The sequence below is a fragment of the Gigantopelta aegis genome, chromosome 10, assembly GCF_016097555.1.
Source record: "Gigantopelta aegis isolate Gae_Host chromosome 10, Gae_host_genome, whole genome shotgun sequence".
Lineage (NCBI taxonomy): Eukaryota > Metazoa > Mollusca > Gastropoda > Neomphalida > Peltospiridae > Gigantopelta > Gigantopelta aegis.
The window spans coordinates 49,537,662-49,550,169 of NC_054708.1; the positions used below are offsets into that span (position 1 = coordinate 49,537,662).

The following is a 12,508-nucleotide window of genomic DNA, read 5'->3' on the forward strand; positions in this document are numbered from 1 at the left end:
AAACGACCGGTTTCTATATGTATAGGATTAACTCCACATCGAAACATAGCTAACGCTCTTCAGTAAGATCTAATCATACCTTCTTGTATAAATAGTTCAACTCCAAACTCCTTTTTGAACATGTTGTATACACGGAGCTTGTTACCACCTGTTCCTCTAACACTTTGCGTCCGTGATATTGAAACTTTCCAGTTTTTTATGAAGCTTTCGAACACTGTTTTTCTGACTGTTTAATCAAATGCCCATTTGTGATAATAATAAAGTGATCTAAACCAAGACTACGCAACTTAAACCGTACTCTTATGTGCCGTGCCAGTTGTTTTGCCCACCGATAAATTTGATAGGTTATTCTGTTGTTATTTAGGCAGTTAAGTTTCGTGTACACTCTAACAACACTCCCCCACTGCTTCACAACAGGTGGGGTCCAACCCATATCACCAATTATAGCACTATTGGGAGCAAACTTCCTAAGGCCCATATAGAATCTCATAGCTCTGTTCTGAACAGTGTTTATAGCTGATTTGGTATATGTTCCCCATATTGCTGAACCATACTCTATTGTGGACCACACCATCGTATCAAAAAGTTTCGTATAGGTTTTGTAGTTCATCCCACCTATGACTTTAAACTTTGAAATCAACAGTCCTAGGGCTCTACTAGCCGAACTAGCAACGGCATTTCCCATACGTGTGTAATCAAAGTGTTCTGTCAAAAGTAGATCTAGATATTTATAACTGTTTACCACTTCTAGAAGTTTATCACCACAAATGAACTGGGTCTTTGTCACAGGCATACATATATTTCTAAAATGGACTACTTTTGTTTTGTCTGTGTTTACCTTCATCTTATTCCTGAGACACCACATATGTAAATATTCAAGCATACAGTTCAAATCAGCTTCGTTTTCTGAGATAAGTACTATGTCGTCGGCATAGGCTAAAATACACACTTTTTCGTCATTAACTTCCACTCCTAAACCAAGTTCCTTGATGGTATTAAACAGATCATTAATGTACATATTAAACAACAGAGGGGACAATAAACAACCCTGTTTTAAACCGCCGTATACACTGAACCACTGTGTGATGTTTCCGTTTAATCTAACATAACATTTAACATTCTTGTACAGAGACGTTAATGCGTTAAACATTCGTCCACATATGCCACAATCTAAACGTTTATTGCAAATAATATTGAGGATATATGGCAATTACAAATTTCCTGTATTGTTTAATTTCAGTGAAATAGCAGCTCCAGCCATTACTAACAGAAAGTTAGTGCCTTAATCTGCATTACCCTTCGTGTTCCATTTGCTGCCACGAAGCACTGTCAGGTGTTTTGTTCATAGGTTTACTGCGACTTCCTAGAACAACACACGTACCTTCCTGAACTGTCTTGAAGGAGGACTGCCCCTCTCAAGACTGGTACGAGAAATTAAAATTTGCACAAAACAGAACTCCCTGGATTTATTTACATACAGCTCTGATGGTATGTACTCTTCATGTACTGTTATACACTAGCCCGAGTACTCTGACCGTAAGAGAGCTAGACGGACATTTGGACATAAATACGCTCTCATTACAGTCAGAGACCAACCTATGTATATTTTTGGCAATTCCTGACTACCAAACGGTAGGCAAAGATTCCCGCTCTAATACCACAACAATCCTATGTTTGACGTCAAATACCTTTACATCGATCATTTTCGAGTTAACTGATACAAAAAAATCCACATATTAATCACTAATACACATACTACAGAAAGAAATCCGACAGCACCCATATTCAGCTACGCTTCGTGACAATCCGTCGCCATAATTACAAAGCTCGACCATCTATTTCGAGACGTAGAATCACGTGATCGCACACTGGGCGATTCTGCCTTGTGCAGCAGTTACAGGGGCCGTCTCATACCAAGCGACGTTACAACATGGAAGATTTGGATAATGCCGTGTACAAATTCCTGTTCTACGCAGCCGTCCACTTTTATCCTCGAAACGTTCTTTACAGCATGCACATTCCATCGCAGAAACACAAAAAGAAACTAATCCATGTTGTAACGTCGCTTGGTATGAGACGGCCCCTGTATCTGCTGCACAAGGCGGAATCGCCCAGTGGCGATCACGTGATCTACGTCTCGAAATAGATCGCCGAGCTTTGTAATTGTTGCGACGGAGTGTCACTAAGCGTAGCTGAATGTGGGTGCTGTCGGGTTTCTTTCTGTAGTATGTGTATTAGTGATTAATATGTGGATATCCTCCCACAACTGTGACACCCAGCATAATAAGCATATCCTTCAGTTGTCACATCTATTGTTTTCATCTTAATAATAACAACGTACAAGAAATCGTATAGAGATCTTTAATTTTTCTCTCCGTCTCTCTTAACGATGAAATGATGCAGATGTAACAAAACGTTAGAAACTATACATAGAATGCATAGAATATTTAACAATAATATATAATAAATGTTTATTGCAATTACATGACATTAACAGTCGGCAAAGTAGGCCTAATCAAGATATAAAATATGATTACAACTGATGTCCGTGTTATATTGATATATTGTGAAGTCTAGTTCTATTGATACAGTATGTATACTAAATATCTAGATATAACATTTTCTAAGGCGCGGATCTAAAGGCTAGTTCTAGAAGTGTGCATCCCTCTCCGAACCTCGATGTGCCCAAAAAAATCCTGTTTTTAACAGATGCATATTGTCTTTATTAGCGTGGGAGATTAGTATTATAATCAGCTGGGTGTAAAGATTACCTATATATAATCAAGCACACGTAGGCGTGGGTTTTGGGAGTTGAACTCCCTCCTTCGCGCTAAAGCAGATTTTCTTCTTTTTGTTTTGTTTCAGTATATTTTCCGGGGGAACATGACTCGACCCCCCCCCCCCCCCCCCCCCCCCCCCCCCCCCCGCTAAAATTTCTGTACACGCGTCTGATAATGCACTTTAGTGTACATAGGATTTTTTTATTTTAATTTCGCCTTCTCTCTAGAAAAACACTTGTTCTGGGACCGTGCTTATAAAAGTTCAGTGTTATGATTTATGGTGAATTAGTTAGATACTCACTGTCTATTAGTGTTAAAGTTAGAATGATTACATACTGGGCAAATGTTGTTAATAGTAGAAAATCTAAATTGTCTGGTATATTATACATGTTGGTATCATATAACCATAACATTAATGCTATACCATGTACTTGGTTATCCTTTATAAAAGGTATATTAGATGAATGTGGTTTAGTAATATATATTCATGTACACAGGTGGATATTTTGTGGTTAAAACATGCAGTTAAACGAATACTATGTAACCAGTACTTACAAAAATGGAATAGTGATAAATTTGACTCATCAAAATGTATTAACTACAGAATGTTCAAGCATGAATTTAACTTTGAAAATTATTTGTTGAAACTATCAAAAACAAAATGCTAGAATTCTTTGTAAATTTAGAACTGGTAATGTCAGACTTCCTATTGAAACCGGTAGATGGTTTAATATTGAGAGAGAAAACAGAATATGTCACTTGTGCAACACTGATGTTGGTGATGAGTTTCACTATATTTTTAAATGTACGTCTTTATCTTCTGATCGAAATGTGTATAAACCTAGTTACTATACCAATAGAGCAAATGCAATTACCTTTTACCAGTTATTTTCTACAACTAAAAAATCACTTTTGTGTAAACTATGTAAATATTTGCAAATTGTCGTTGAGAGGGTCAGTCTTCCGGGTTAATATTACTTAAATATTATGTCCAATACCACTACAGAAAACACTTTGTAACTTATTTTGTTTATATTTTCTCCATACTGCACTCGGTCTTGTCTTGTTTTGTCTTGTCTTGTCTTGACACAAATCTTTAATGACGTGACACCTGCACTTTGTGTAGCTTTGCCATGACGTTAAAATCTCAGACTGTAAAAGTTTGATTCTATACTCTAAGGATTTTGATGCGCGGTCGATTATTGGGCTATTTCTCGTCCCAGCCGTGGTACTATGTGCTACCTTGTCTGTGGGATAGTGCATATAAAAGACTTCTTTCTACTAATGGAAAAATGTAGCGTGTTTCCGCTTTAAGATTTTGTGTTTAAAATTACCAAATATTTGACATTCAATAGCCGATTATTAATAAATCAATGTACTCTATTGGTGACGTTAAACAAACTAGCTGCTTTATTTCTACTAGCAAAACACAAAAAAATGCAGACGATATGCAATGCTATGTTGTCTGCTAATGCCAGATTACATGACCCGTCAGAGCAGATTTATATGCAAGCAGCGGCATTACCAGAAACGGTTACATACCACTGGAAAATTGCCGAGCACGTCAACGTTCTTGCACAACAGTGATTTTCCCTGGACCAGAATACATCTACTTGTCTTACACGTAAGTGATACCAAGCCCAAATAACAAAGCAAATAAATCTAAGAACATGTAGGCGTCAGGAAATGGAAGTAATACGGAATTTGACACTGCTCCCCCCCCCCCCCCTCTCTCTCTCTCTCTCTCTCTCTCTCTCTCTCTCTCTCTCTCTCTCTCTCTCACACACACTCTCTCTCTCTCTCTCACACACATACACTCACAATCACTCTCTCTCTCTCTCTCTCTCTCTCTCTCTCTCTCTCTCTCTCGTCTGTCCTCTCTCTCTCTCTCTCTCCTCTCTCTCTCTCTCTCTCTCTCTCTCTCTCTCTCTCTCTCTCTCTCTCTCTCTCTCTCTCTCTCTCTGTCTGTCTGTCTCTCTCCCTCTCTCTCTCTCTTCAGAGAAAATGAGAAAGTTTCCGACGCTTAAGGAAATATGATTGTTGGTGAAAGGTCATAAATGCATCTACACACATACTCAAACACAATAATCAGATTGTAAATTGACAGAAAATTTATTATTTTAACTTACTGTGGCACATACTGTACAGCATTTTAAAACTGTAGCGCATGTTTATAATATAATGTGCTCTAAAACATAATCCGTATACGAAAGCCACCATGCATAGAGTGATGGAATACGTACACGCGTACCGGGGAGACATACATGTAATTTACTCAACACGTTTGCCTGGGGCGGGACGTAGACCAGTGATAAAGCGCTCGCTTGATGCGTGGTCGGTCTGGGGTCGATCCCCGTCGGTGGGCCCATTGGGCTATTTCTCGTTCTAGCCAGTGTACCAAGACTGGTATATCAAAGGCCGTGGTATGGTGGGGTGGTGCATATAAAAGATCCCTTGCTACTAATGGAAAACTTTGGCGGGTTTCCTCTCTAAGACTATATGTCGAAATTACCAAATGTTTGACATCCAATAGTCGATTATTAATAAATCAATGTGCTCTAGTGGTGTCGTTAAACAAAACAAATCTTTAACTTTAGAAAGAGATTAATGCGGATTATGCATTACGGAAATATTCATGCGGTTTACGGGAAAATGAATATGAGGATTATATTTAACTACAGCTCAGTGGTACAGTAGTATCGGTCTGTTCAGAACTTTAAAATACACGACCATTTGAAAACGTGTGATACATCTGTTTTGCTTAGAATATTAATTTCTGTACAAGGAAGGAAGGAAATGGATTATTTAACGACGCACTCAACACATTTTATTTACGGTTATATGGCGCCGGACATATGGTTAAGGACCACACCGATAATGAGGGAGGAAACCCGCTGTCGCCACTTCATGGGCTACTCTTTTCGCTTAGTAGCAAGGGTTCTTTTATATGCACCATCCCATATACAGGATAGCACATACCACGGCCTTTGATGTACCAGTCGTGGTCAAGCGAGTGCTTTACCACTGGGTCCAAAAGTTGGATGATGCAGGATGTTTGTCAATTCTGAACACTACGAGTGATTGTGAACACGTGTCTAAATAAGATTTTTAAAATTATAGTTGTTCAAACGTTAGGTATGTTAACCCGTGGTTAACTGAAAATTTTAAACCCATGGATTGAATCAATACAAATAAATAATTAAAAGCATAATGTTAAAAATGGATTTAGAATAACTAAAGGTATCCATACACAGTCAGATCTAAAGTTTATTTTGTATCTGTGCAAAACTAATTTAAAGGAAAATAATAAACTAACCCAGGGTTAATTTAACTATGCCTTGAACAACTATTGCCGGACGAATTTATACACTTGGTAATAAATTCCACATGACTAAATATGTAAAATTATTATTTCTTGAAAGTTAAAAAAAATAAAATAATAATAATAATTAAGAAATATCAAAGAATGTTGTAAGAGTACCTTTAAATGAAAATGTTTCGCGTGCGTTCAGGGAAATGCCAGTCCAAGCCTAGTTGATTGAATTACGCTCGCCGAGTGCAAATAGAGGGTAAGTACAGAAGAGTAACATTAGCGGTTCCGATAACCGCCAGCTAACAGCCTGCAAGGCAAACTTAGCCATGATGATACTTTGACTCTATGCTTCATTACACCAAGGGGCGGGGCGTAGCCCAGTGGTAAACAGCGCTTACTTGATGCGCGGTCGGTTTGGGATTGATCCCCGTCGGTGAGCCCACTGGGCTATTTTTATGTTCCAGCCAGTACACCTCTCTCTCTCTCTCTCTCTCTCTCTCTCTCTCTCTCTCTCTCTCTCTCTCTCTCACATACACACACGCGCGCGCGCGCATAAAGGAGATGTCATTTGATTTTGTTGCACAATAACCCTCGCCTCCCTCCCTCGCCCCCCCCCCCCCCCTCCGCTACCTACACACACTTTGGCTTTTGTGGTTTTGCCCGACAGCAGGAGACATTTAATTTATCCCTAGTACATATAATAAATAATAAACACAACCACGTATATAACGTTTGTGAACAAGAAGTAACGTTGAGCAAACCGAAAGGCAAGGTGTCAATTAAAAGGATAGCGAGTAAACGACGTTTTCATATTGCTCAGATCAACCTAATGTAAATGTGACCGAACTCCTCGTAAAATGTCACCAAGCTTATCTGAACACAAGTAAACTAATTTTTCTCTTATTACAAATACTGCTTAATAATCTTTCAAACGTTTTTCATCGATACTATACATTCTTTAAATCCACATGGGCAACGCTGAGCACTGCCATTACGCAAGCCAGATAATTTCAAAGAAGTGAGACAAAATCTAATTGTGAACTTGTAGCGATTATTAGTCTTTTAAAGTTGATACTGTCAAAAGAAACCTTTAAAGTGACAGAGTGTTCGAAACCCTAGTGGTATATGAGCATGTTAAACCTGTAGTTACCTACCTACCTTAAAGTGACAGACCCTAATTTCTAAAAACGCACGTTTGTCTTAGAACTAATGGTTATAAAGACAAGCTCAAGTTATTTTGAAACGGAATTTCCCTGTTTAAGTATTACAGACTTTAGTTTCTCTCCATTATTAAGTTACCCAAATGTGTGTTGCAGGTTTGTAGATCAACTAAACTTAGTGTCCATTTTCATGGGATGAAACTAGGGTATGCGCCTTTAAGAAAACTCGAACTAAACTACTTGCTTATTAAATAGAAAAGTGGACTTGTGCAGTATCAAGTGTATATATGCTGATTTCTATGGGTGTCATTGCATTCACGGAATAAATTGCGTGAAAATTTTAAAAATTAATATTTTTATTTTATAAAGTTTTTATTAGAAATGCGCTTCAAAAATTTAATTATAATTTTCCCCATATATCTTTTGGACTTAAATTTCAAAACTGTCCTGGTAATTATTCTGTCCCGGGTCAAGTCCCTGGCTATCCAGAGACAGGTTCCGGGATAGACATGCTCGAAACCTTAGTGGTATATGAGCATGTTAAAATTATCCGCTCCGCTTCGCATTCACAGAAATTTGGGTATCTCTCCATTTTTAAAGATTAAAGGTTTTCTTTCGATATATCTGTTTTTCAAATATATAAACGTATGAATAAAGTAACACGTTTTAATGCACAGTAGATATATTAGAAATTTTAATATATACAGCTAATCACTAAATAATATTAGTATGTCTGACATTTAGGCTATTGTTTTGTATTTCAATTTCAATTTCAAAAAATAAAATTATCATGCTACAATAAAACACTTCTTTTGTTCCTTTTGATAACACATACTAGTAACACATACACGTGTAATAACAATTTAGACATACGACTGGCTGCTCCTAGGTGACTTAGCGATCTTAGCCCAGTGGTGGAGTAAATTTTCAAATTCGGGCAAGAACGATACAGTAGAGATATTCGATCAAAACGAGCAGGTTTCAAAAACAAATTCAGCATGTATTGACATAATTCTGTACACACAATATTAGTTGTAATCCTTGTAAAAATGCGTGGTGTTTTGTTTGCCAACCATACATAGCTGTTTGATAGCAATGTTAATATGAATAAATGATGTAATCCAGATTCGGCGGGGTTTTCTTCAATTCGGGCAAAAATCGGCCTCCTCCCCTACAAAAATGGGAGCCCGTACGCCTATAGATGGGTGACTTTAGCACTAAGTTCGCTTCGTGAAACAGGTCTAAGACCCCGTTTTATGAAGAAATCTTAGCGCTAGGATAACCTTAAGTATAACTACTTTATGCACTTAAAGTGATATTAGCGCTAAGATCACTTCGTAAAACGGAGCTCACGCAGAGCCGATTTATCATAGTAGCACATGAAGCACGTGCTACGGCCCCCCCGCGTTTCAGTGGGCACCGCGGTGATGTATACACTTATTTTGCCCAGGTCATTTTTTCCCCCTCTCCCGTGGATCCTTAAACCGGCTCTGGGCTCACGTCGCCAATGCCATACCATCTAATGAAAAAAAAAGCATGATCAAAATCGAGGAACAAGTTAACCTGAAATTAACTTGTCTGTTAACTACAAGCGTTAGGGCTGTAAATAGGTCTAAGTTGGAATAGGTGTTTAAATATATTTTAAAACTGTCTGTTTAAGATTATGTAAGAAACAGAATACTACATTCGTGTCCGTTACGCTAGGTTCAGACTACCAACTGTCACGACAAAGTTGGACAACTCGACGTTTACGTTGTAATTTCCCAACTCCCGACTTACGACGGGTGCGCTCAGATTAACAACTGATCGGTCGTAGGATTTGCATACGACGAGAATCCAGTTGTAAGAGCGCTCAGACTAGCAACTGGACAGTCGTAGAAGTCGTGAGATAGAAGAGTTGGTCAACTTCGTTGTAACAGTTGGTAGTCTGAACCTAGCAAACGGACACGAATATAGTATTCTCTATTTATATATATATATATGTTTTAAATATTGTCAACATTCTTTTTGGATTAGTATCCACATTATATACACTGTTAGGCCGCTGGTTATTATAAATCCTCAGGAACACCACAGAATAAGTCGTTGCATTAATTAATACATAGAAAAGTCATGTATCTTCTATACATTTCCATGCAGCATGTTTCGCTTAAAACAAACTGTATCAGAAATCAAGTATAGTTTAACTCCCTCAGAATTAATTGAATCCTGATTGAAAGTTTGTTAAGAGACAAACAATCCATACTGGCGGTCCATTGGCCATAATGGATTTTGTATGGTAATGACCAGCGAATGGGGTGTGTTATGGTTGAGAATCTGTCCGCAGCTGCACTGAACGACTGCGATATGTGTGGGTTTGTCAGCCTCTTCCGGCATCGCACAGTGTCAACGCTTGGATTATAGTCGGATCCTCTTTAGATCCTTCGAGAAATTCGTCAAACGTCAGTTTGTCATCTCGATTCTAAAACAAAAGATTAAAAACTCTTAGGTCTTCAGTTAACAGCTATTTCGTTCCAAAACAACCACCTGAAACCTGTGTCACGTTATTCATTAACCAGAGATGGCACTATGCCATGACTACAAAATCTAATAAAAATAGTTGCATACACTTTAAAACAGTGATTACTCATGGTGGTATAAGAGGGATGAAACATCCTGATTTCGACACTTATATTTTGCATTTACCATAGTTTGACACCCAATAGCCGATGTATTTTTCCTGCTGGGGTGTCGTTAAACATCTATTCTATTCTATTCTATTCTATTCTGGTCTATTCTATTCTGGTCTATTCTATTCTATTCCTGTTACGTATTTCCTAGGGGAGTGGCGGTCCTCCTAAGGACGAGCACCTGATAGTGGATCATGAAGCAATAACGTCGTCCTTTCGACTCAGAAAACAGTTTTGTCGTTCAGTAAACTGAAAATGGTAAAGGTGTCTACCTACCTTGTCCATCACTTCGAATATTCTGTTTACTCTTTTCTCTGGAGTATTTTCCTCCTCTGGTAGTTTCACCATACCACCCTAAAATAATTTGAATTTTACTTTATTCATTTACATCCTGTGCATTTAAATCTGGCAAAACAACACTTAATTAATTAATTAAAATATTTAAAATCAAGATGAAAGTTAATAGTGGTTGGCTGGACAATGTGGTTTAATACTGTTGTGAAACAAACCTTATCATTTTGACTTGACCCGTGAAATTGAGAACCTACGAAGCAGTCTTCCCAAATCCAAGGGTCCTCCCAAATCCCAGAGTTCAGGGTCCTCACAATCCCAGAGTCCAGGGTCCTCACAAATCTTAGGATCCAGGGTCCTCCCAAATTCCAGAATCCAGTGTCCTTCTAAATCTCAGGGTCCAGGGTCCTCCCAAAGTCCAGGGTCCATGGCCTTCCCAAATACCAAGGTCCTCCCAAATACCAAGGTTGTCCCAACTTCCAGGGCCCTCTCAACTCTAGCAGAGTTCAGAGTCCTCCCAAAGTCCAGGGTCCATGGCCTTCCCAAATACTAAGGTCCTCCCAAATACCAAGGTTGTCCCAACTTCCAGGGCCCTCTCAACTCTAGCAGAGTTCAGAGTCCTCCCAAATCCCAGGGTCCATGGCCTTCTCAAATACTAAGGTCCTCCCAAATACCAGGGTTGACCAAACTTCCTGGGTCCTCCCAAACTCCAAGAGTTCAGGGTCCCAAATCCCAGGGTCCATGGCCTTCTCAAATACTAAGGTCCTCCCAAATACCAGGGTTGACCAAACTTCCTGGGTCCTCCCAAACTCCAAGAGTTCAGGGTCCTCCCAACTCCAAGAGTTCAGGGTCCTCTCAAATCCCAGGTTCCACGGCCTTCCCAAATACCAAGATCCTCCCAAATTCCAGGGTTCTTCCAAATCCCAGGGTTGTCCCAAATTCCTGGGTCCTCCCAACTCCAAGAGCTCAGTGTCCTCCCAAATCCCAGGGTTCAAGAACCTCATTGCCAGCCTACTGATACTTACCACCATCTTGTATATCGCGTCCACTATATCCAGTAACTCGGTTCTTGTGATGAAACCATCACTGTCTAGATCATACAGTTTAAACGCCCCTGAAACAATATGACATTGTCATAATATCATTTCACGCTTTATATTTAGAAAAATCAAACACATGCAAGTTGAGCATATTGCCCTACGGCTATCCCACAAAAACATAACTAGGATGAGGATGTAGTATAAACAATAAGTAGGACACGATAATATAGGATATTCTCTCTGGCTAGACAAAAAGCAAACTTCGAAACTTAAAAAAAGCCTCGCTCCTTTCTAATTACGGCCATGCTATGTCATAAGTAAAAGGTTGAGAGGGGGAATATTCCACAATATCAGACGTTTTGACAACCACTTTCAAAGTCATAGAGTTATTGGGAAGTTTCATGTTACACACCTCTCTAGTTCCTCAACACCAGACCATCCATTTTTCAACTATGGAGAAAATACATTCTTGTAACATTCGTTGAACATAGCTGACAACACTTGTCTCAAAAAAAAAAAAAAAGTAAAAAAAAAAAAAGTGAAGAAAACTAAAATATGTATTCGACAAAACCCCCAATCCAACCCCGATAAACATCAACACGAACTAGTCCCAAGCAAACCAAACATCGGCATACATGGACGTAGACTACCTCCGCTTTCGATCTTTTTGCCGTGTCTGTGCTTATGGATATTAAAGGAGAAATCTTACACTTTAATTTCTCTTCCACATTGCCTCGAGACGTCACAGATAAAGCTTGCAAGAATTCGTGAAATTCAATAAACCCATCCTGCAAAATAATGATACGATATCATAAATTAAGACATTTCTAATGCAATAACTCTCCTGTGAAGTATTATCGTAGTATATGATAGGTGCGTAAATAAAAACAGTAAAAACACGTAGGCCTACCTACTGTAGTAGCCTTTTTTGGTTGTTTTGTAAAATTTGTTATTACCCCCAAAATATATTGGTAACGTTAGGATTGGGGACTCCTAATTCACCACCTTACAAAATAAGTGATCGAAAACCATATTTATATATTTAACTAATAAAGACATGTTGAAAACAATATTCTGTACAAGAATTTGAAAACAATATTTGTTACTATAAAAACACGCACTCATGTACGATTACGTCATTAGATGTTAAGCTTAATTTGTGTAAATATATTGTGAGATGTATATTGGGAGCAAGTAATACAGTAGGATTTATAATATACTATTGGAATTCCAGAAACCCCCCTTCCCCCCCCCC

At 38.6% G+C, this 12,508-nt stretch overlaps 1 protein-coding gene across 1 annotated transcript in view; it reads right to left on the bottom strand.

Annotated features, from left to right (window-relative positions):
• Window positions 1-5,684: 5,684 nt before the first annotated feature.
• Window positions 5,685-12,508, bottom strand: part of LOC121384529 (neuronal calcium sensor 1) — a 43,769-nt gene continuing 36,945 nt past the window's right edge. The window contains exons 5-8 of the mRNA XM_041514959.1: window positions 11,963-12,041; window positions 11,239-11,327; window positions 10,199-10,276; window positions 5,685-9,714 (exon numbers count right to left, since the gene is read on the bottom strand). Coding sequence (XP_041370893.1) covers window positions 9,613-9,714; window positions 10,199-10,276; window positions 11,239-11,327; window positions 11,963-12,041 — 348 coding nt within the window. The 3' untranslated portion in view covers window positions 5,685-9,612. The remainder of the gene's footprint in view (window positions 9,715-10,198; window positions 10,277-11,238; window positions 11,328-11,962; window positions 12,042-12,508) is intronic.